This window comes from Heptranchias perlo, chromosome 32 (genome assembly GCF_035084215.1).
Source record: "Heptranchias perlo isolate sHepPer1 chromosome 32, sHepPer1.hap1, whole genome shotgun sequence".
NCBI classification, from domain to species: Eukaryota; Metazoa; Chordata; class Chondrichthyes; order Hexanchiformes; family Hexanchidae; genus Heptranchias; species Heptranchias perlo.
The window spans coordinates 28,086,802-28,107,341 of record NC_090356.1 but is presented as its reverse complement, the minus strand read 5'-3'; the positions used below and the strand labels follow the sequence as shown (position 1 = coordinate 28,107,341).

The 20,540-nt window shown below is 43.3% G+C and overlaps 1 protein-coding gene across 2 annotated transcripts in view; it reads left to right on the top strand.

Annotated features, from left to right (window-relative positions):
* sh2d5 (SH2 domain containing 5) overlaps positions 1-20,540 on the top strand; it is a 57,075-nt gene that overhangs the window by 19,149 nt on the left and 17,386 nt on the right. Inside the window, exons 4-7 of one of the 2 annotated variants that reach the window (XM_067970115.1) lie at positions 2,349-2,495; positions 16,536-16,799; positions 17,289-17,372; positions 20,112-20,277. In XM_067970115.1, the coding sequence (XP_067826216.1) occupies positions 2,349-2,495; positions 16,536-16,799; positions 17,289-17,372; positions 20,112-20,277 (661 nt within the window). The remainder of the gene's footprint in view (positions 1-2,348; positions 2,496-16,535; positions 16,800-17,288; positions 17,373-20,111; positions 20,278-20,540) is intronic. The other variant, XM_067970116.1, reaches the window with a different exon arrangement.

Sequence of the window (20,540 nt, the reverse complement as noted above, 5' to 3'; positions counted from 1 at the left end):
GGCGAGTTAAAAATGGCCGAGACTCATGCTGACACAGTTATGGGTGCTTCCTCCCTGCCCCGGGCCCTGCCCTCGCACTCGCATCGGGCAGCTGCCGTCCCTGACCTGTACACTCCCAATCACCCTGCTTTTAATTGTAGCCATTTTCGTTTTCTGTTTCGTTTTGGTGCATTGGTTTTTTTTTGCTTTTTGTATGGGCTTCGATATTATTGTTTATTTCCTCCAGCTCTTGAGTGTGCACGTATCATTGTCGCAATAATTCACACATTGATCGACTTCACATTTATAATTACTGAATTACCCTGTGAGATACTAACATACGAATGCTTATTGTTCGTTCCTCTGATATTTTAAAATATAGCAAAGCATATTACAATTGAATGCATTAAACATTTGTATACTAATGTCTCATAGGATAATTTCAATGCCAACAACTTTTTTTCTATTTACTTATCTAACACTTGGTATAAACAGAATACATGATGAGGAGGTGTGGGATGTGTATTAAAACCATTATGCTAATCGTAGTTCAATCTTTTTGTAGCTTGGTGATCAGAATTGAACAGAGTAAAGAAACATGTCCTCAGGATGTTCCAAAGTGCTTCCTAGCCAATGAATTACTTTTGTACAATTGTTTTGTAGGCAAGCCCAGCAGTTAATTTGTTTGCAGTAAACAGCAATGAGTTGAATGACCAGTTAATCTTTTTGGTGTTGGTTGGGGAATGAATGTTGGCCAGGACATTCAGTCTGCCTAATGCTATCTGACCAGTGCGCTGTAAAGCCTTAGAATAACTTATGTGGACTCATACTCTACTAATCTAGATGTAGCCCAGCGATCTGTTTACTTTTTTAATTGCTCCACCACATTGTCTAGACATTGAAAGTGATGAGTCTACAGCTCCCAGGTCCGTTTCCAAATTTCTCTGCCCTAAATTCCTTTTTCATTCATTGTCATCCAATGTACCATACTTTAAATTATACCTCACAGATTCTAATGTATTCCTGGTCATCACTGCAGATTATTGTCTTATACGATGATGCAGTGAAATAATTATTTTACAGTTAGAAAACATAATGCAATGCAAATTATATTATACGGTAATTAGCCGTATGTGATTAGAGACAGGTTAAGAATTTCAAATGAGCTCGCTGTGATGGCTCAGTGAGTTTAACCAGTGAATTGCTGAGCCATACAGACTTGAAAGGTCCCATTTTCGATCATTGGTCTGTGCTGTGTTGATCTCTATATGGATGTTAGCAGGAGTGCTACAATTAGCCTTGGCACTCCTGGATTGGCAAGGGAAAAATGAGCCAGCCTATCACTATCCATTAAAACCCCGTTGAAAGTACGCTTGTGTGGTTGTTGGCTCAGTTGTGATGCTTCCAATGGTCAAATAGCTCCTGTCAAGGCACAAAGGCAAACAATAGCAACTTGGGCAAGGTAACCGAATCTGCACAATGCTTTTGAAACTTTGCCCGAGTAAAGAGTCGATGTTCAGGAAGGAAACAATTGGTGAGAGAGAAAAAGAATCCAAGTGGATGCATTATTCAAAGTGGTGGTTTCTCTTGGGGGATGGGCTTTGTAAGTAAAATTAGTTTTCAGTGCAAGTCCAAAAGGACGGCAGACCACTGCTCAAGTTATGTTTTTAATCAACTTGCAGTAATTCGACATTTAATCTTACTAGAGGTGACGCTACTTATTATGGGGTGTCACACAAATGCAGTAGGAGTACCCTTCCAAATCATACTGCTTGGGCAATGTCCATGAGTGTGGGAGGAAAGCACTACATCTAATTCTTGTCGATACCATATTTTAAAATTGAGAAGTCTAGGTGGAGGACCAGGACACCATCAAGGTTGAAAAGAGTAGCAGCAAAGATGAGTTAAATTAAGAAATAGTGGTTGGGGGGACAAGCTCAGGGTTTTAAAAGCCTGCACGCTGGAGGAGGAAGAGAAACTGAGAGAGGTAGAGGGTTCCACAGTTGGGAAAGAATGAGTTAGGGAAGACTATTACCTAACGGACTGCTCTATGGTTTCTCCTGCCCAGCACTGCCATCAACCAATTTGGAGAGTACTTGTAATAAGATGTGGTGGGACCGATGCTGCCTTGCAGATTGTTGGTCAGCTTGGTTGAAGTCTAAATTGCTTCTAATTTATACCACTAAGCTAGTCCCAATTGCCTGGCTGAATGAAGAAATATGCAATCATGGTTGAGAAATTGAAATATTTGGTGCAATTTTTTTTAAAGTGAAGCTCTTAAAGCTGATTTAAAAAAAATATTACATGAAATACTGTACGAACACTGGTTTGCGCAGCTGTAAATAATTGCCGTGCTGTGTTTTGACTAGACGCTGTTGATGGCTCATGGCCTGAGAAGAATCTTGTACACAACGTGTCAGCCGTCGGACTGTCAGTTTGCATTTGTCACACGTAACCCCTACAGACCACCAAGTGAGCTCTTCTGCCATCTGTTTGTCACAACGCAGCCAAATGAGGTGGGTAACGAATATTAAAAAGTCATTGTGAATCAGATGGTGAAAATCATTCATTTGTCCAATTAGGCAGAACTGTCTGCTTTTAAAAAGAAAATAAGAATCATGCTTTGATTTCTGTACTAAAAATCCCTAAAAAGGGTTTTTTTTAACAAGAAATAAAGCTCCTCAATAGCTCAGTATTAAAAGCCTACGGACAGGAGAGTATTGGGCTCAACCCCTGAAATTAACTTCCCCCCCCCTGCCTAATCCAGGGGTCCTGAGATCAATTTTACCCTCCCCCCCCCCATACCACTGTTGTGGCTGAGATCAGGTAACTCAGCACAGAGCAGGAATTGAATTTGGAACCTTCTTGCTGTGAATAGTTCACATTGTCTTAACCAGCTGAGTGAATGGATGAGGTTGGCTGCTGTGTTTATAACATCCTGCCCTTTTTTGTCATAAAATGTAACATTTTCTGCTTGGGAAAGAGTCAGAGAAACAACAGAACCACTTTCTCTTCCATGATTAGGTCAGAACTCAATCATCATAAATTGTGTCAATGTATCGGTGGGCGTCCTGGAGCTTGGGGAGGGGAGAGGGGTTTAAGACAGGTGCTTCTCATTTTATATGACTCAGTTGAGTTACAGCAGCAGGAAGATTTATAGAAATGGAAGTTTTTAGCTGATTGGGGTTCTTCAGAGTGAAACGGTACTTAAAACAGACTCACTGAGAGAAGTGCACAGGAGCAAGGTGTCTCAGTAAGACTGGCTGATGTAGTAATGCTGAAAATATGCTTTCTATTTCCATGATTGACAGCTGCTTAGTTATGTCTTGTGAATGTATTAGCCCAGTGAAGTGGGATTACAATATTTAATCTGTGAAAGGACTGGGTTAATTTACAAGGTTTCTGGATCATTGCATTACATATGCATCACTAAACTCGTACTATATAGAAATCGTTTGCAAGTGCTGTGAATCACCAGAATTATTCTTCTTGCTGTTGGTGTTAAGCAGCTGATTTGGAAAATTAACATTCTTTCTCATTTCATGTATCTTCCTGAGAGGCCTATAGTAAGTTCAAAAATCAATGAGCAAATACCACTTTATTGTCTCAAGTTGTGTGATATTCCCCATTCCCCATTCCTTTACAGACCACTTCTCATCAGTTGTCAACTGTGATCTTGCAGTAGGAGGAAAAGTTGTTCTTCATGACTAGGAAGGTGCAATTAGACAAGCCAGGCACCAGAGGACAGCAGTGAGCTCCATTATACCAGCAGCAAATGACCATTTAACTTGGAAAAAGTGTAAGGATAATTGCAGGAAGCTGCACTGGATCCTCAGGAAAACTCTCAGCTCAGAAGCACAGCCCCTGGACAACGACATGGATCTCTAATTCTTAACGTTTGTCTGAGGGGAGTTTTATTTTCTTGGCAGGTAGGCATACACTGCTTCTCTGGCAGCAGGTGGCAGCAGCTTTAATTAGTTTTTGGGAGGTGGGCAGTACTGACAAGGCAGTATATTTATTGCCCATCCCTAGTTGTCTTGTGCATTGAGTTAACCACACAGTGTAGACCAGGTAGGGGGTGGCAGATTCCCTTCCCTGAAGAACATTAGTGAACCAGTTGTGTTTACATGACAATTCGACACCTTTTATGGTTATTTTCCTGGTGCCAGCACACTAATTATTGCATTAATTTTCAGAACTTGTTATAATGGAATATGAACTTAAATGTAAACCGGTGCTAAGTTGGAGTCTGTATTGTGTTTGAGGAGATTGGTCATTTTAGGAGCCTGTGGACAAACGTCCCTAAACAAAATTCAGGAGGATCCTGTAGCTAGCCAACAGGTCTTTATACTTTGAGCCTTGAATAACCGATTCTTGGGTACGTCATTAGATCTGTGATAGCTCCTGAGGTTTTCAGTCCACATTCAGAAAACTTTTGTTAATACTCTGCCATTTTTTAAAGCCCTTCAATTCTGATTATGATTTGGTGGTGCTGTTCCTCACTAAAGAAAGAAAAAAAAACTTTCATTTATATAGCGCATTTCACAATCTCAGGACATCCCAAACGCTTTACAGTTAATTAAGTTCTTTTTAAGTGTAGTTACTGTAGTAATCTAGGGAAATAAGGCAGCCAATTTGCACACAGCAATGAGAGAAATGACCTGATAATTTGAAAACAATTTTACAACACCAAGTTATAGTCCAGCAATTTTATTTTAAATTCACAAGCTTTCGGAGACTTCCTCCTTCCTCAGGTAAATTTACCTGAGGAAGGAGGAAGTCTCCGAAAGCTTGTGAATTTAAAATAAAATTGCTGGACTATAACTTGGTGTTGTAAAATTGTTTACAATTGTCAACCCCAGTCCATCACCGGCATCTCCACATCCTGATAATTTGTTTTAGTGATGTTGGTCGAGGGATAAATATTGGCCATGATCCGGAGAGAACTCCACTGCTCGTCTTTGAATAGTGCCATGGGATCTAGCACATCCACCTGAGAGGACAGGCGAGACCTTGTTGAGACCGAAAGACAGCACCTCAGACAGTGCAGCACTCCCTCAGTACTATATTGGAGTGTCAGCCTAGATTATGTGCTCAAGCGTCACAACCTTCTGACTCAAGAGTTGAGAGTGCTACCACTGAGCCAAGGCTGGCACTCATTGTGACCTTGGATTGAGAGGTTTCAACTTCCCAAACTGACGGTTGACACTAATAATATTTATACCCCAGTAACCTACTGTTTGATACTTGGTGACATTCAAGCACCTGACACTAGATTACTCCTTGAAGTGTCCAACATTGTTTTGCATTCCGAAAGGTAAATCTGGTGACTCTCTCCCCTCATTACCCTTATAGTGCCAATGGAGGATGGCATCAAGCTGGCTTGAAGGCATTTTCTCTCATCTGTATCACACGAGTGCACATAAAAGATGTTAACTATTAAACTGTATTATAATTTTAAAAGTTCTTATTTGAAGGAATTAAAAATAAGATGTCAGATCCCAGCACTTTAGGGAACAGGGCCCTCATCCTGTTCATTCACGGTATGGTTATTCTCCTGGGTTGCTTGAAGCAATGTCCAGGAGATTAATCATTAATTCCTGGAGACTCCAGGACAAGCCTGGAGGATTTGCAACCCGACTGTAGCCTGTGGCTTTTTATACTTGTGCAAATTCCCTTTGTGTTTATTAAAATGCAACATTAATATATAACTCAATCCTAAATTCTTTATTTGAAGATAGAAAATTATCAAAAATTCCAAAACATGACAGCCCTCCACCTACAAAGTAATAGCTATGTGGAATAGACTGCCATCCAAAATGGTCGGATTAAAAGGAAATATTTGGTTAAGAATGAGATTGAAGGTTCTGGAGAGAAGTATTAACATAAATGACCAAGTGCTCTACAGAACAGTAGGTCTCGCTAGATGTCATAGGAGTGATGGGTTGAAGAATGTAGATTATAATATTGGGTGGATATCATGAAATCTTTGCCTGATTTAACTTTGGGAATCAGAAGTTTATCTTCTTGGAAGTTTTGTTTGTTGCTGTCCAGCTCTCTGGAGATTAAATTGAGAAGAGTCCATGGCAGTGCGAATAGGCACATGAACTGTATTTTGAGAGTTGTGGTTTGAATCTCCTCTGCAGTGCAAGCTTATATTCATTATGTAACTCTTACGTTTAACATTGTGAGGATCTGAATAGTGTCTGCGTACTGTTAATGTCCAAGTTTACTGTTGCAGCTAATGCATTTTAAAAGAGGCTGGAAACAGAACATTTATAACTTGAGAGCTTGCTGTCTATAACAAAAAGGCTGACTTCAGCTAATGACAGAACTAAAATGAATGGGAATATTAATAGAAGACATATTCTTTCTCCCTCGGTGACTACTCTTTAGTCATTGATTAGATATTTTATAACAGAGTACTTCACCGACATAATTCATAACTAGGAACATGACAACGTGATATTATCAGATCGTTAGGAGCCTGCCAAGTTCTACCACTGAATTATTAAACTGAGATTACTGACAACAGATCAAGTAGTTTGAAAGTGGCCACTTTTATATTTTAATGGAAAATTACTAAAAATGAATGTTAGGTGAACAGAAGAAGATTGATGTTCAGTAGGTTAATGTTCAATAGTGTCTTAGCTTTTCAAAAATTTAACACTTTAAGATATGTTTTAGCAGAGCTCTCCCAATAACTGAGCACAGCGTTGTGTGACACTAAACCAGACACACACGAGGTTCCAGATTCTATCACTGGTCTGTGCTCAGTTAGCCAATCTCAGCAGGGGCAGTAATGGGTTTCAACTTCCCATGCCTGGTCACTGTATAGTGACCCGTGCTAGAGTTATAATTGTAGGGACGTCTGGTAACAGGATTGGGCTGAGTTTTGATAGCCCATGCTTGACGAGTTTGACAGCACTGACTGTCTAGGTTCATGAATGAAGAATGGCCACTTCGATGACCAGTAATTAAAGCGAAATTATGTTCAGAAAGGGTACCCCTTTCTCCCAGCCTAACTTTCAAACAGCCCTGCCCCACAACCTTGGTCATATTTACCTAATAAGGTGGGAGCGCACCTTTGGCTTAGCGGTAGCATTCCTGCCTCTGGTGCAGGGTTCAAACCCCACTCCAGACAGTCCTGGTGAGTGGAGACCAGGGGCTCAATTTTGAAATGGTGGCGAGTTGGCAGCGGGGGGGGGGGGGTGAAGGTACACGTGGCAAACCCGAATAAAAAAAACTTACCGTTTCTGACGCGATCACAATGTAATTGATGGTGATTAAAGTTCTTTCTGGGTTTCCCGCTCGGCAGCCAGCCTGATTGATAGAATGGAAGATCGGGGTGGGGGGGGAAGAGAGTGGAAGATTGAGGGGGAGAGTGGAAGATCGGGGGGAGGGGGAAGATCGGGGGAAGAGGGGAAGATCGGAGGGGGAGAAGGGAACATCAGGGGGACATCGGGGGGGGAAGAGGAGGATATCAGGGAGACATCGGGGGGAAAGAGGGGGAGATAGGGGGGACATTAGGGGGGAAGAGGGAGAGATCGGGGGTGAAATTGGGGGGGGGAAGAGGGGGACATCAAGGGCTGAGGGACATCGGAGAGGGAGACATCGGACATCGGAGCAGGGTGGAAAGGTGGGTTGATTTTGTGTTTTAACTTTGTGCAATGGTTTTTTACTAAATTTATTTAGTTTATTTTTGTCTGATCCGCCCTTCATGCCTGATTTCACCAGGCATGAATCAGAAGTCGTGGGAAAGTCGCCCAGGTAAGTTAAAAATGGTACTAACTACCTAATATTCACAAGTAAAGTGCCTTAAGTACCTCAATGAGTTACATTTGGTTCTTTAACTATAATCCTGCCGGCTTTAATTGTCAGCGGGAGTTCCACAGGATGCACTGCAGCAACTCGCCAAGGCTTCTTCAACAGCACCTCCCAAATCCGCGACCTCTACCACCTAGAAGGACAAGGGCAGCGGGCACATGGGAACAACACCACCTGCACGTTCCCCTCCAAGTCACACACCATCCCGACTTGGAAATATATCGCCGTTCCTTCATTGTCGCTGGGTCAAAATCCTGGAACTCCCTTCCTAACAGCACTGTGGGAGAACCTTCACCGCACGGACTGCAGCGGTTCAAGAAGGCGGCTCACCACCACCTTCTCGAGGGCAATTAGGGATGGGCAACAAATGCTGGCCTCGCCAGCGACGCCCACATCCCGTGAACGAATAAAAAAAAAAGATTCGGGATGCCCGTGCGCACACAAGTGCGTCTGTGGGAATCTCGGAAGTCGGCGAGTTGGAGCCGGCTTCCGAACCTGCTCTGCATTTTTGCAAGTTTCGCAGCTCCCCTGCCCCCAACACACCCGCAATTTAAGTTTAAAATTAAGCCCCAGAACTCCGGCTCTGAATTTGGGGTTGACATCCAGTGGGGTACTCACATTCGGTGGGTGTGGTTGGACCCCCATCACCTTATGGATTACAGGAGCCCATAAAACCCTCCTGCTGTGTAGGTCTAACTATCCTATCGGCTGGTATAAAGATGGTTACGGCCACAGGAGGAGCATTCACGTCATGACCTGTCAGACTTTTTCCACTATTTCATGCTAATCTCCAAGGGAAGAGTGTGAAGATACGAAAAACAAACCTAATAAGGTCAAAGAGCAATTTATTAATTTTTCAGAAACTATCATCAGCTTCAGTAGAAGTCGGAATGCATTAAAAAAAACCTTTGAGTCCTTTCCAGCCCCAGCTTTCATTCCTTCCCTACCTGGCTGGATCCTCACTGCCAGCAACCTCCCCATTTGTACAGGGTACTGAACACAACCTTCCCTGCCTAGCACGATGCTAACATTAGATGCAAAACCAGAAAATTGTTCCATTTCCTGGCACTAACCACTCTCATCACATTGGCCATGAAAAGCACCAAAAATTTTTTTGGAATTATTGTGTTAATCTGGCACTTTTTTTTTGTTCTTATTTTGATGTTTATTTCAAGTTTTTATTTTTTTACCAAATGATTTCTTAGGGTATTATTAATTGACAGTCTCAGTCGGAGTTCCTGGGAGTGAATGCACCATGCAGCTTTTAATAAATAACAGATTTCCAGAGTTCCTCCCCATGGCTAGGACCTTTTGAGGAGATATTGAGCCACAGAAATCAGGAAATCCCAGCTTCAAGCCCTGGTCAGTGCTGAATTAATTAATCTCAGCCTGGATGGCAGTAAGGAGATGAAAATCAGCTCAGGTTCTCTGCTTATGATTGCTGTTCAGTGCGTGTGTGTGGATACCAGGTAAAGACACAATGGGGTCGATTTTAGGAAGGCCGAGAGGGTGCGTTCGTGGTGGGGGGGCTCCGAAAATTCCCGGGGTGGGTCCGGAGCACAGCTCCAACCCGCCCACTTCCGGGTTCCCCAATGACACGCGCAGCCCCCGCATGCGGGATTCCCACCGGCAATTAAAGCCGGCGGGATCCCACTTAAGGCAATTATTTTGATACTTCAGGTCGTTTAGCAGACCTGATTTGGAGGATATTTTAGGAGGGGTGGGATTTTCATCCAAACTGAGCGTTTTTCCCGTACTGTGGGAAACACTCCCAGCTGAAATGGACGTGTTGCAGTTACCAGCCTATGGGAACTGCAAAGGTCCATTTGACAGGTGTGGGGGGGGGGGGGGAGACCTTCACTCATTGCAGGAGGCCACTTTGTCACTTTGGACAAAGTTTGGCCTCCACCATCCTCCTCCTAACATAAAAAATCACCAACTTGCAACCTCAACCCCGGTGTGCAGACACATTTACTTACCTTGCGGACCCCCTCAAACGTACATCTTCCAGATGGGGGCCGCCATATCTGCAGTCATGACCTCTTCGGAGGACGAACAACATCACCAGACTCGCTGTCCACGCTGTCCACCTCTGACACGTGGAGCTCCACAACACAGTGCTGTCACACATCCACCTGCACAGCAGGAGGGAGGGCAACCACAGAGAGAGATGTGTCACAGAAGGCACTACCCTCGCCACAGGGTCTACAGACCGAGGCTCAGCTTCCTGGACCTCTCTGAGCAGCAGTGCACACGGAGGCTCAGAGTCACTCGACATGTAGTCGTGGACATCTGCAGCCTCCTTGATGCCGAGCTGCTCCCGGCTGGTCCGAGCACCATCTTCTTACCTGTCGCTGTCAAAGTCACCACTGCCCTCAACAACTTCTCCTCCGCATCCTTCCAGGGTGCCACCGGGGACATCGCCGACGTCTCTCAGTCGTCTGCACAAAAGAGCCCTGCAATTACACCTACACCCAGTCTGCAGTGACACATGGGTGGCATAAGGTGTGGGTCTTCATGGTGATCCTCAGGAAAGGGAATTATTGCACAAATCAGACAAGATTTGCAAAGACGTGGCAGTAGTGGTGATAACAAATTTTAATGTGCTTTGCAAAACAAACGAAAGTAAATCAAAAACATGACATTTTGTCTAACACCTTTGTGCATCCCCTTTGTGATCACAAAACCTTCACCTTATGTTTATGGGAACCCCTACGTGGTGCTACCCGTGTGGCTTCAGCAGAGGAGTGGCAGGTTGCTCTTGAGCTTGCCCTGACCGATGAGATGCTTTGCGTGGACGCCCTGTGGGTTTCGGTGCCCATGAGGGCCCCTCCAAAGACTGCTCCACCTGCACCTGTGCAGGGGCAGACTCAGCCACCTGGAGAGGAGGCAGCATTGTGGGTACTGGTTTAGAGGGGGGCAACGGGTGAGAAGTGGAGAGCTTTGAGTGGCGTCCCCACTTCCATGTCCCCTTTCACCATCATCCCTCCCCTGGCCCAGGCCCACATCACTCCTTCCACCCTGCTGGACGACAGTTTGGAGGACATGTGTGAAGCCTTGAAAGGCCAGTTGTAATGTATCTGTCAGCCTGTTTAAGGCGGCAGAATGTTGCTCACCCTGAATCTGAACGGCCGTTGTCAGGGCCTGAATGGACTCATTGTTGAGCCGTGCTTGACGCTCGAGGGAGGCTAGCCTTTCCTCCATCGCAGACATTCCCGTAACTATCTCAGAGTTGCCTTCACGTCCCTGTGACAGTATTCCGCTCAGGCAGGAGTTGGACTCCTCCATCCTCTGTGTGATTGTGGAGAGTGCGCATGGCAACTGTTCCAGTACCTCGGCAATGTGTTGCTGGCCCTCGATGACTCTCCTTTTCACGGTTGGCCCCCAGGGTTCAGCATCTGGGTCCAGCTGAGCAGAGCCTGGAGAAGAGTGCTCCCACCGACGTGGACTCTCCACGGCTGCCCCTGCCACCAGGGTCTGCTCCTGCTCACATGTGCATGGTGACTCATCATGTGCAAGCCCAACTAACTGAAGACGGGGACCCACCGAGGTGTGTGTATCTGCGCTGGTGGATGGCTGGCTCAGATGTGACGATGCACCCTCAGAGGCCGGCAGGTTCTCTGAGGAATCGCCCTCTGCAGTCACGGTGGTTGCAGATGGCCCTGCAAGAGAACAGAAAGCAATATTAAGCATGTGGACAGATGTTGAGGTGCTGCAGATGCCAAGTGATGCTAAGATCATTCGCTATCATGAGTGCTGAGTGTTAGATTTCTGTCACCAGCCACTTGTGCGCTCCCAGTCTCGGCGTCCGCCACGGACAGGCACTCCAGCGTCCGGCTTACTTCCAATGCCTGCTGCTCCACGTCCGTTAAGACCACCTGGTGTGGCGGGCCCCCTCCGGTCCTTGCCCTCTCGCGGGCATTTTGGCATCTCTTCTCCTAACAAGGCAAAACACAGAGAGGCGTGATTGAGTGATGGTTGCATAGTGACCCGCTGCATGCATTGGTCTGGGTGGGGGTGAGCGTGAGGGAGATGCATGGGAGGGTTCGTTTGAGGCATAGCCATGAGATTGTATGAGGATTGGATTGCGTGGTAGTGTTCGAATGGGAATTGAGTCGGTGAGTAAGTGCAGGCAAGGTGAGGATGATGGTTGAGTGGATGTGAGGAGTGATGCGAGAGCGTTGTGGTGGCAGTGCAGAAGGAGTTGTGTGGTGGTGGAGGTGATGTGGAAGATGGAGTGTGGGAGAATGCGTAAGTATACTCACTTTGGCTGACCTGGTTAGGTCATTAAAGCGTTTCCTGCACTGAACCCAGGTTTGGCACACATTGCTGCTGCAGCTGACTTCCTCGGCTACCTCCAGCCAGGCCTTCTTGGTGGCAGAGGAAGGCCACCTCCTCCCATCAGATGGGAAAAAAAATTCCCACCTCCTCCTCACCCCATTGAGCAGCATCTGGAGTGAGGAGTCAGAGAACCTTTGGAGCAGCCTTGCCTTTGGCCTGCTCCATGCTCCAAAAATGGTTCTTTGCTGCAGGAGGAGCATTGGAGCACTGCCCCTTTAAATAGGGCTCCTCCTGCTGACAGCCTGTGATGCGGGTGTGCAGTGCGCCCATTGCGCAGGTCTGGAACGGGAAACCCGGAAGCACGCGTAAGTACCTTCAATTAGGCTGCGATCACGTGCGGAGCACCCTGATTTTGCTGGGCGCGTTACCTACGCACCCAACCGACCCCCCCCCCCCCCCCCACTGCCAACCCGCCTCCCTCCTAATATCGGGCCCAATCAGTTTTAAATCTGATGCCCCACACAGCTGAATATCCTACACATTGTCCAGACCGACTTGGTACTTGAAGGTGACAGGTGCACATCGAACTGTTCTTTAGAATAAGTCAGTGCCTTCAGGAGCGGGGTGGAGTGGAGAAAAGATTTCCCCCTCAATGATGATGAATAATAAGGTGCTTAAAATATTGATTACTGCTTTAAAAAATAGTTTATCTTTAGAACTGGATAATAAAAAATTACAAACAACTAATTAAATCTTTTTAGGGATTTTCTTTCTTTTGGGCTTTTCTTTATTTTATTTCATATCCAGAATTTGTTACCATACCTGTTTTTTTGTGAACTGGGTCTATGATATAGGTTTAGCACGGCATACATTAGAAATATGTTAGTTTGTTGGTCTTTTGAAGAAGGAAAATCTGTTTTGTGAGGAGACAGTGTGACGTGTGCAGACATGGAATCTGAGGAGGAAATGGGTAATTCGAGGGACACTGTGTCGAATTCCGCATTCCTGGGCTGGAGTTTCAGTTCGAATTCTGAAAGAATTCAGTGGTGCCAAAGGACAGAAACAACCAGGAGGGCTAACTCGCAGCATGTATAAATGGCTCTGGATATTAAATTGTACTGCGTGGGAAAGAAAGAAAAAACTTGCATTCATGTATTGCCTTTCATATCCTGAAATGCTTCACAGTCAGTGAAGTACTACTGAAGTGTTGTAATGTAGCAGCCAATTTGCACACAGCAAGGTCCCACAAACAGCAGTGAGATAAATGACTGGATAATCTGTTTTCGTGATGTTGGTTGAGGGATAAAGGTCGGCCAGGACATCGAAAGAGCTTCCCTCAGTCTTCTTTGAATGGTGCCATGGATTTTTTTAATGTCCAGCTGAGAGAGCAGGTGGGACCTTGGTTTATACTTCTCACCTGAAAGACGGAGAAATAACCATGCAGAATTGGGGAGGGGGCAGGGAAGCAAAACAAAAACAAATAGCTGATTATAAAGAAACAGTAATTCTGGTTTGAAAGGGGATCCACTGATTTTCTGTTGAAAGAGTTGTGATTAAATTCTTCTTTGACATATGTTCAATTGCACTGACTGGCAATATCTGAAAATTTCAGTGCTTTGTAATGTAGTGAATACAGAATATTTCACATTTAAACTGAAAAAAAATGTTTAGTTGCATTAGATATACCGACAGCTGACCAGGATGGGATTTTCCATTCTTCAGTGACAAGTTGGCAGTTGAATGACGTGAACAAGTTTGGTTTTTTACTAATCTATATTTTGATTAAAAATTGTGATGGTCAAGTGGGTTGATCCCACAGGTCATAAGGAAACAGACCAAAAAAAAAGTTCACCATCACTATCTTTTTCACTGCATCTCTAAAAAGTGTGGAAAAAATTCTAATATCTATGCATACATAGAAATATATGTACAGCACGGATAGGTACCAAACTAGTTGAAGGTAGGGCACCTGTACTGAAAGGAAGATCTGCATTTACACAGCACCCTTCGTGTTCTCAGGACAATCCAAAGTGCTTCACAACCATTAAGTGGAGTCACTGTTGTTATGTAGAAACATGACAGCCAATTTGCACACAGCAAGGTCCCACAAATAGAAAATGAGATAGATGACTAGTTAATCTGTAAATTGTGGTGTTGGACGAGGGTTGGATGTTGGCTAGGTCACCAGGAGAACTCCCCTACTCTTCTTTGAATAGTGCCATGTGATCTTTTATGTCCACCTCAGATGACCCCGGTTTAATATCTCATACCGAGGTTTGAAGCATAGACTTCGGAGTCCAGTTGCATTAGTTTGAGGTGCAGGTCGCTGGAGGTTCTATGGGGCTGCAGTACTGCACCACCAACAACTTCAGCGACAAATACATATCCATTGTGGGAATTAAGGAGTTAAAAAACACTCATCATCTAAATAACTAAGAAAAAGGAAAAGTTTTGGGGTGCAAAGAATAAACAATAGAACTTGCATCTGAAGCAAATACTGTAAATAATGTAAATAACTGCGAATGAGGTTTTGGGGTCAGATCAATCTTAAGCATCTTTTGTAAAGTGCTGGATAAATAATATTACAAATATTATATCAGTTCTGTTCTTTTCAGTATCAGTAACGTGTGTAATATTTTTATCTTTTTTCAGTTATGATATATTGCTTCAGTAAAGTTGTTTGATTACAGCAAAAAATTGCAGGGCTATAGGGAAAGAGCAGGAGAGTGGGACTAATTGGATGGCTCTTTCAAAGAGCTGGCACAGGCTCGATGGGCCGAATGGCCTTCTTCTGTGCTGTATGATTCTATGATACAGTGTAAGGCAAACTGCTGTTGTTGGAGGACCATAGTAAACCTCAGAAACAGTGCTTTGGGGAACTGGGTGGTGCAGTGTGTTAGACACTGGTCCTTTGCCCCTGGGACCTGGGTTCAAATCAGATCAGACTGATTGGATGAAAGTCCCCTGCATCTGCTGGCTGTACAGGTCCTATGTAAAATGAATTTCAGAAGTCTTCATCCAGTTTGGATGGACATAGGCCTACAGAGCAAAACTGTCTCTGATTTGTCACTAATTGAAGTCTCACTTAAACAGGCCACAGGATGTCTGGAGTAGGAAATGGGGGGGGGAATGTCATGGTACAGTACCTCACTCAGGTCTGCTTCTCATACAGATGCTACATTTACTTTAAATTTGGTTTAAATGAGTTCAAATTCAGTCAATTGATCTGCCGTTGGTATATAATACCTGTGACCAGCATTCAATTGAAACCACTGATTGGCCTGTTTGTTCAGCTGCAGCAATTATTTGAACAAATTTTCAGCTTAAATTTGTTTAATTCAGTAATCTTGAGGCCCTATTGGCCACGTTCCAGTCAATAATCGATTACAATCGATAACACTACTTGATTGTGCTGATTCATGGGAGATTTTACGTTCGGGCTTATGGAAATGAATTTTTGCGGAAACTTGGGTGTAACTTCACATCGACAAAAATGGTGCAATTTCCAGCGCATTTTCCTGATTGCGCCCCTAACAGAAACTCCAGGCCATTACAAAGCTCCACTGATCAGTTAGTTAAGTCGGCGTATAATTGAGCCGTACAGTCCAGAAGATCCCTGCTGAGTTAGTTGATCTCCGCTGTAGTGGCAGAACTGCTACAATTGGCCTCGGTCTCCCTGGGCTATGGAAGGAAAAACCTGCTATCTGGTGGCCACTGTTGGAACATGTTGACATTGGATGAGAACAGAATTGTCTTGGATGTGATGTTTTCCATGGTTGAATAGCATGCCGTCACTCTATGCTCATACATACAGAGTGGCCATCGAAACCTATGTCTTGGCACCTGTGACTATGTGAATTCAGAAGAGAAAGTTAAGAAGGGAGAAGTAAATCCAATATAATTCAAGTCGCTTAATTCAGGTGGATGTAAAAAACTGCATGATGCTATTCAGAGCAGCGGAGTTCTCCTGGTGTCCAGGGCAATATTTATCTCTCAATCAACAAACGGTTTAACCGGTCACTTACGTCATTGTTGTTTGTTGCTGTGCACAAATTGGCTGCTGTGTTTGCCTACATAACAGTGGCTACTCTTCCAAAATAATTAATTATTAAAAAGGGCTTTGTGACATTCTGAGGACATGAAAGGCTATATATAAATGCAACTTCTTTCTTTCTTAAACACATGGCATAAATCGCCAATAATATATTGTTTATATGTATTTTATTATACATCGATAATGTATAAAAATGAATTGTCTATAGAGAATCTTGTCTGTTATTTTTATTAAAAAGGTTTAAAGTGCCTGGACCCAAGTCTGGGGGCAGTTTTATACCGGTCCAAGTGTAACTCAGTGCAAATGGCTGAGCAGTTGACTGGATTGGTGCTTTGAGTTTGTGTATTTGTCTCCAACCTTCTGTCTAAACTCTTGGATCTTCTTTCTGCTGTAGGCAACCATTTTGAATTTGCAGCTGTGCCGGTTGTTCCAGGTTGCTTCCTGCATGAAATACAGGAGGGAACAGCAGAGCAATGTATCTGCCACTCACCACCCTAACCAGGAAACTCACCTGGAACCAAGCTCCCCAGTACAAACCGTTTCTACAAGACATGTGAGAGAGTGCTATGGAGAGTTGGAGGTTTCCTTGAATGTCAATGCCCTGGTATCCTTCAGGAGACTTTCACGACAAGAGGAAATCAGACCGTCAGAAGAAATAGTAAGGCAAAGTGACCGGGCATTGTGCTTATGGATGAGTAAAAGATTGATATTTTCACAGAGCTGCAGATGTCACTAATTTATCACAAAAAACTGCAAAATCTACGATAACACTAATGAAAGTAATAATGAGCAAACGGCCAATATTACCTCTTTCAAAGATAGTGAAAATACATTTTTTTGCTAATATTTACTTTGTAGTGTGTTCAACTGGCATTATAGCGTGTAAGACGTGTTTAGAATGCATGATTCATTCCCAATTGCTCTCAGGCACTCCTAGTTCCTGATATACAAAAAGACTGACTAGGCACAGCGACACAGTTTCGCTGCTCCTGTATGGTGAGATAACTGCTTTACAGGAGCACAACCCCATAAACAACAAGGTACCAGCCAGCTCACCTCCTGCGCAGTCATTGAATAACAATTTAAGTTTTCTGGTAAACATCTGAACTCTCCAAAATCATGTGTATATGTAATATACTACTTGCAGGACACTGAGGAAACCATTAAAAGTGCAAACTATGGGTGTTGTACCAGTAAAACAGCTGCACATGGTTCCACAAGTGATTCTAAGGTATGTGCCATAAAAGATTGTGAACATTTTCACCTGAAGCCTGCCTTTTCCATATGTCCCACTTGAAGGAAATTATGAAAGTATGAGGTGCGAGTTGGCTATGATAGATTGGGGAACTTTACTAAAAGGGATGACAGCGGATAGGCAATGGCTAATATTTAAAGAACGTGTGCAGGAATTACAACAATTATTCATTCCTGTTTGGCGCAAAAATAAAACAGGAAAGGTGGCTCAACCGTGGCTTACAAAAGAAATTAGGGATAGTATTAGATCCAAAGAGGAGGCATATAAAATTGCCAGAAAAAGCGGTAAGCCTGAGGATTGGGAGCAGTTCAGAATTCAGCAAAGGAGGACAAAGAGATTGATTAAGAGGGGAAAAATAGAGTATGAGAGTAAACTAGTGGGGAACATAAAAACTGACTGTAAAAGCTTCTATAAATATGTCAAGAGAAAAAGATTAGTGAAGACAAATGTAGGTCCCTTACAGTCAGAAATGGGGGAAATTATAATGGGGAAGAAAGAAATGGCAGAACATTTAAACACATACTTTGGTTCTGTCTTCACAAAGGAGGACACAAATAACCTGCCTAGAAATGTTAGGGAACCAAGGGTCTAGTGAGAGGGAGGAACTGAAGGAAACTAGTATTAGTAAAAAAAAACAGTGCTAGGGAAATTAATGGGGCTAAAGGCTGACAAATCCCCAGGGCCTGAAAATCTACATCCCAGAGTACTAAAGGAAGTGGCCCTGGAAATAATGGATGCAAGAGGATTTGAGTACAGGAGCAGGGATGTTTTACTGCAGTTATACAGGGTCGTGGTGAGACCACATCTGGAGCATTGTGTGCAGTTTTGGTCTCCTTATCTGAGGAAGGATGTCCTTGCCATGGAGGGAGTGCAACGAAGGTTTACCAGACTGATTCCTGGGATGGCAGGACTGACGTACGAGGAGAGATTGGGTCGACTAAGCCTATATTCACTAGAGTTTAGAAGAATGAGAGGTGATCTCATCGAAACATATAAAATTCTAACAGGACTAGACAGACTAGATGCAGAGAGGATCTTCCTGATGGCTGGGGAGTCCAGAACCAGGGGTCACAGTCTCAGGATACGGGGTATGCCATTTGGAACCAAGATGAGGAGAAATGTTTTCACTCAGAGGGTGGTGAACCTGTGGAATTCTCTACCACAGAAGGCAGTGGAGGCCAAGTCATTAGATGTATTCAAGAAGGCGATAGATAAAGGGATCAAGGGATATGGGGAAAAAGTGGGAACAGGGTACTGAGTTAGATGATCAGCCATGATCATTTTGAATCGCGGAGCAGGCCCGAAGGGCCGAATGGCCTACTCTTGCTCTTATTTTCTATGTTTCTATGAAAGAGGCATGAGGAACAAGACATTGGTTTCAGTCCATACTTTTTTCTCAACGCTCATACTAACATGAAATTTGCATTTGATATTTCTGCTGCTTCAGTAGACTAGTAGCTACTAATCCCCTCAGCAGCTCTCACAAATAGCTAATTAATGCAATTAAACATAGACAAGATTAGCATGTGCTGAATATTGTAAGTATGTAGTGGAAGAGAGAGTGAGTGTGGTGATTAAAGAAGTATGTTCCTAATTAACATTGGCTTGATAGCAACAATCCACTGTTAAATAATTCAAAAAAAATTTCATGGGTAAATATGGGTAAATTACATTTTCTTATTCTGGTCCCTCCAACTGACCTGGGAGGTGGCAGAATCTAGCTGGGCTACAGCAACACCGTTTAAAGTAACTTCCAGAGGAACGAGTCTACAATGTGTTCTAATTTTTAAAATGTAAAGCACACTGCTCTTTATGATCATGGGGCATGTATAGCTCCTAAATAAAGGACTCTCCTGATTCCTCTCACATCCCAGCTGCAAAAGCATATTCTCTTGGAACAAAACATGTTGTTCTCAAGGTAATTTCAGCCATATCTCATGTAAACTCCTGGAGAATAATTTGCTGTCTTACAGAAAGAAAATCCTGCTCTCAATGCCAGTCTCTCTTCTCTTTCTCCCTTTCTCTTCACCATGCCCCCCACCTTTCCACGGATGCTTTTGAAGAGGTTTGTCATCTTAACATGTTGAGAAATGACTGGGAGTTACAGAAAGAAAATGGGTGTTCATGTGAGCTTTTCCCCTATTTACCATATAGGGCTCAAACATGTACCTGACTGAAAATATTTTGGAGTCACAGCTTCCATAGGAATAATTTTAGAAAACCTAAAAGTCACTAATACCATTCAGTACAATAGTTTAAACAGCCATTTTGTATTTGATGCTTTGTGGTGTTACAAGTCTTTTGAAAACTGGTTTCTGATTTCCAGCACTGTCTTCATACAAAGTTGGATCAAGTCTGAGTGGTTGGAGACAATCAAATATTACGTAGAGTCCAGACCCTCTTCCCAATAAATACAGTTTAACAATCTATGATTTTCATCTGCATACACAGAATTAATTCTGATTTTAACAACCCCCTGTAGAAATACCAGAAGTTGGAGATAAAGATGTTTATTGCCAATAACTTCTGGATTCCCAGAAGTGAATCCAAGTACCTTGACCAGGTTAAAAATGTCACTGTAAAGTTCTTCCACATATTCATTCTTGCTGTAATCTACTAATTATCCTCTCAAAACGTAGCAAGTAGGGGTTGGTGGAATGACCCTCACCCAATAAAAGGTAAATTGAACAAATGCCTACTTGCTTATATTTTTAGACTCAACCAAAAGAATTGGATCCATTTGAAAAATCACTAGAAGGCTGTCATTTCTCTTCACTAACGTTAGTACGAAAGAAAGCCATTCGCAACAAAGGGATCAGGTCAGGAGCTTACAGGAGTCCTACCTTCAAGAGACAATTTCAACAAGCACTAGCAGATGGCTGTGAGTATTAAGCATTTGCATTTTAGAAGAACTGGGTATTGGAAAGTTAAAACTGGTAGCATCCAGAGGATTTTCATTATTTCTTTAGTATCTGTTATGTACATTATAATTTGATTTATGTCCAGTTAATGTCTACCCTGAAGCTACATTGTTAGCTTAGACAGCATTTTACAGACCATTGTTATTTCTACAATCTAATTAGAATATAGAGAACATCACCCTTATAATTGTTTAAACAGATCTTTTTTTTTTGGTGCTCAGAC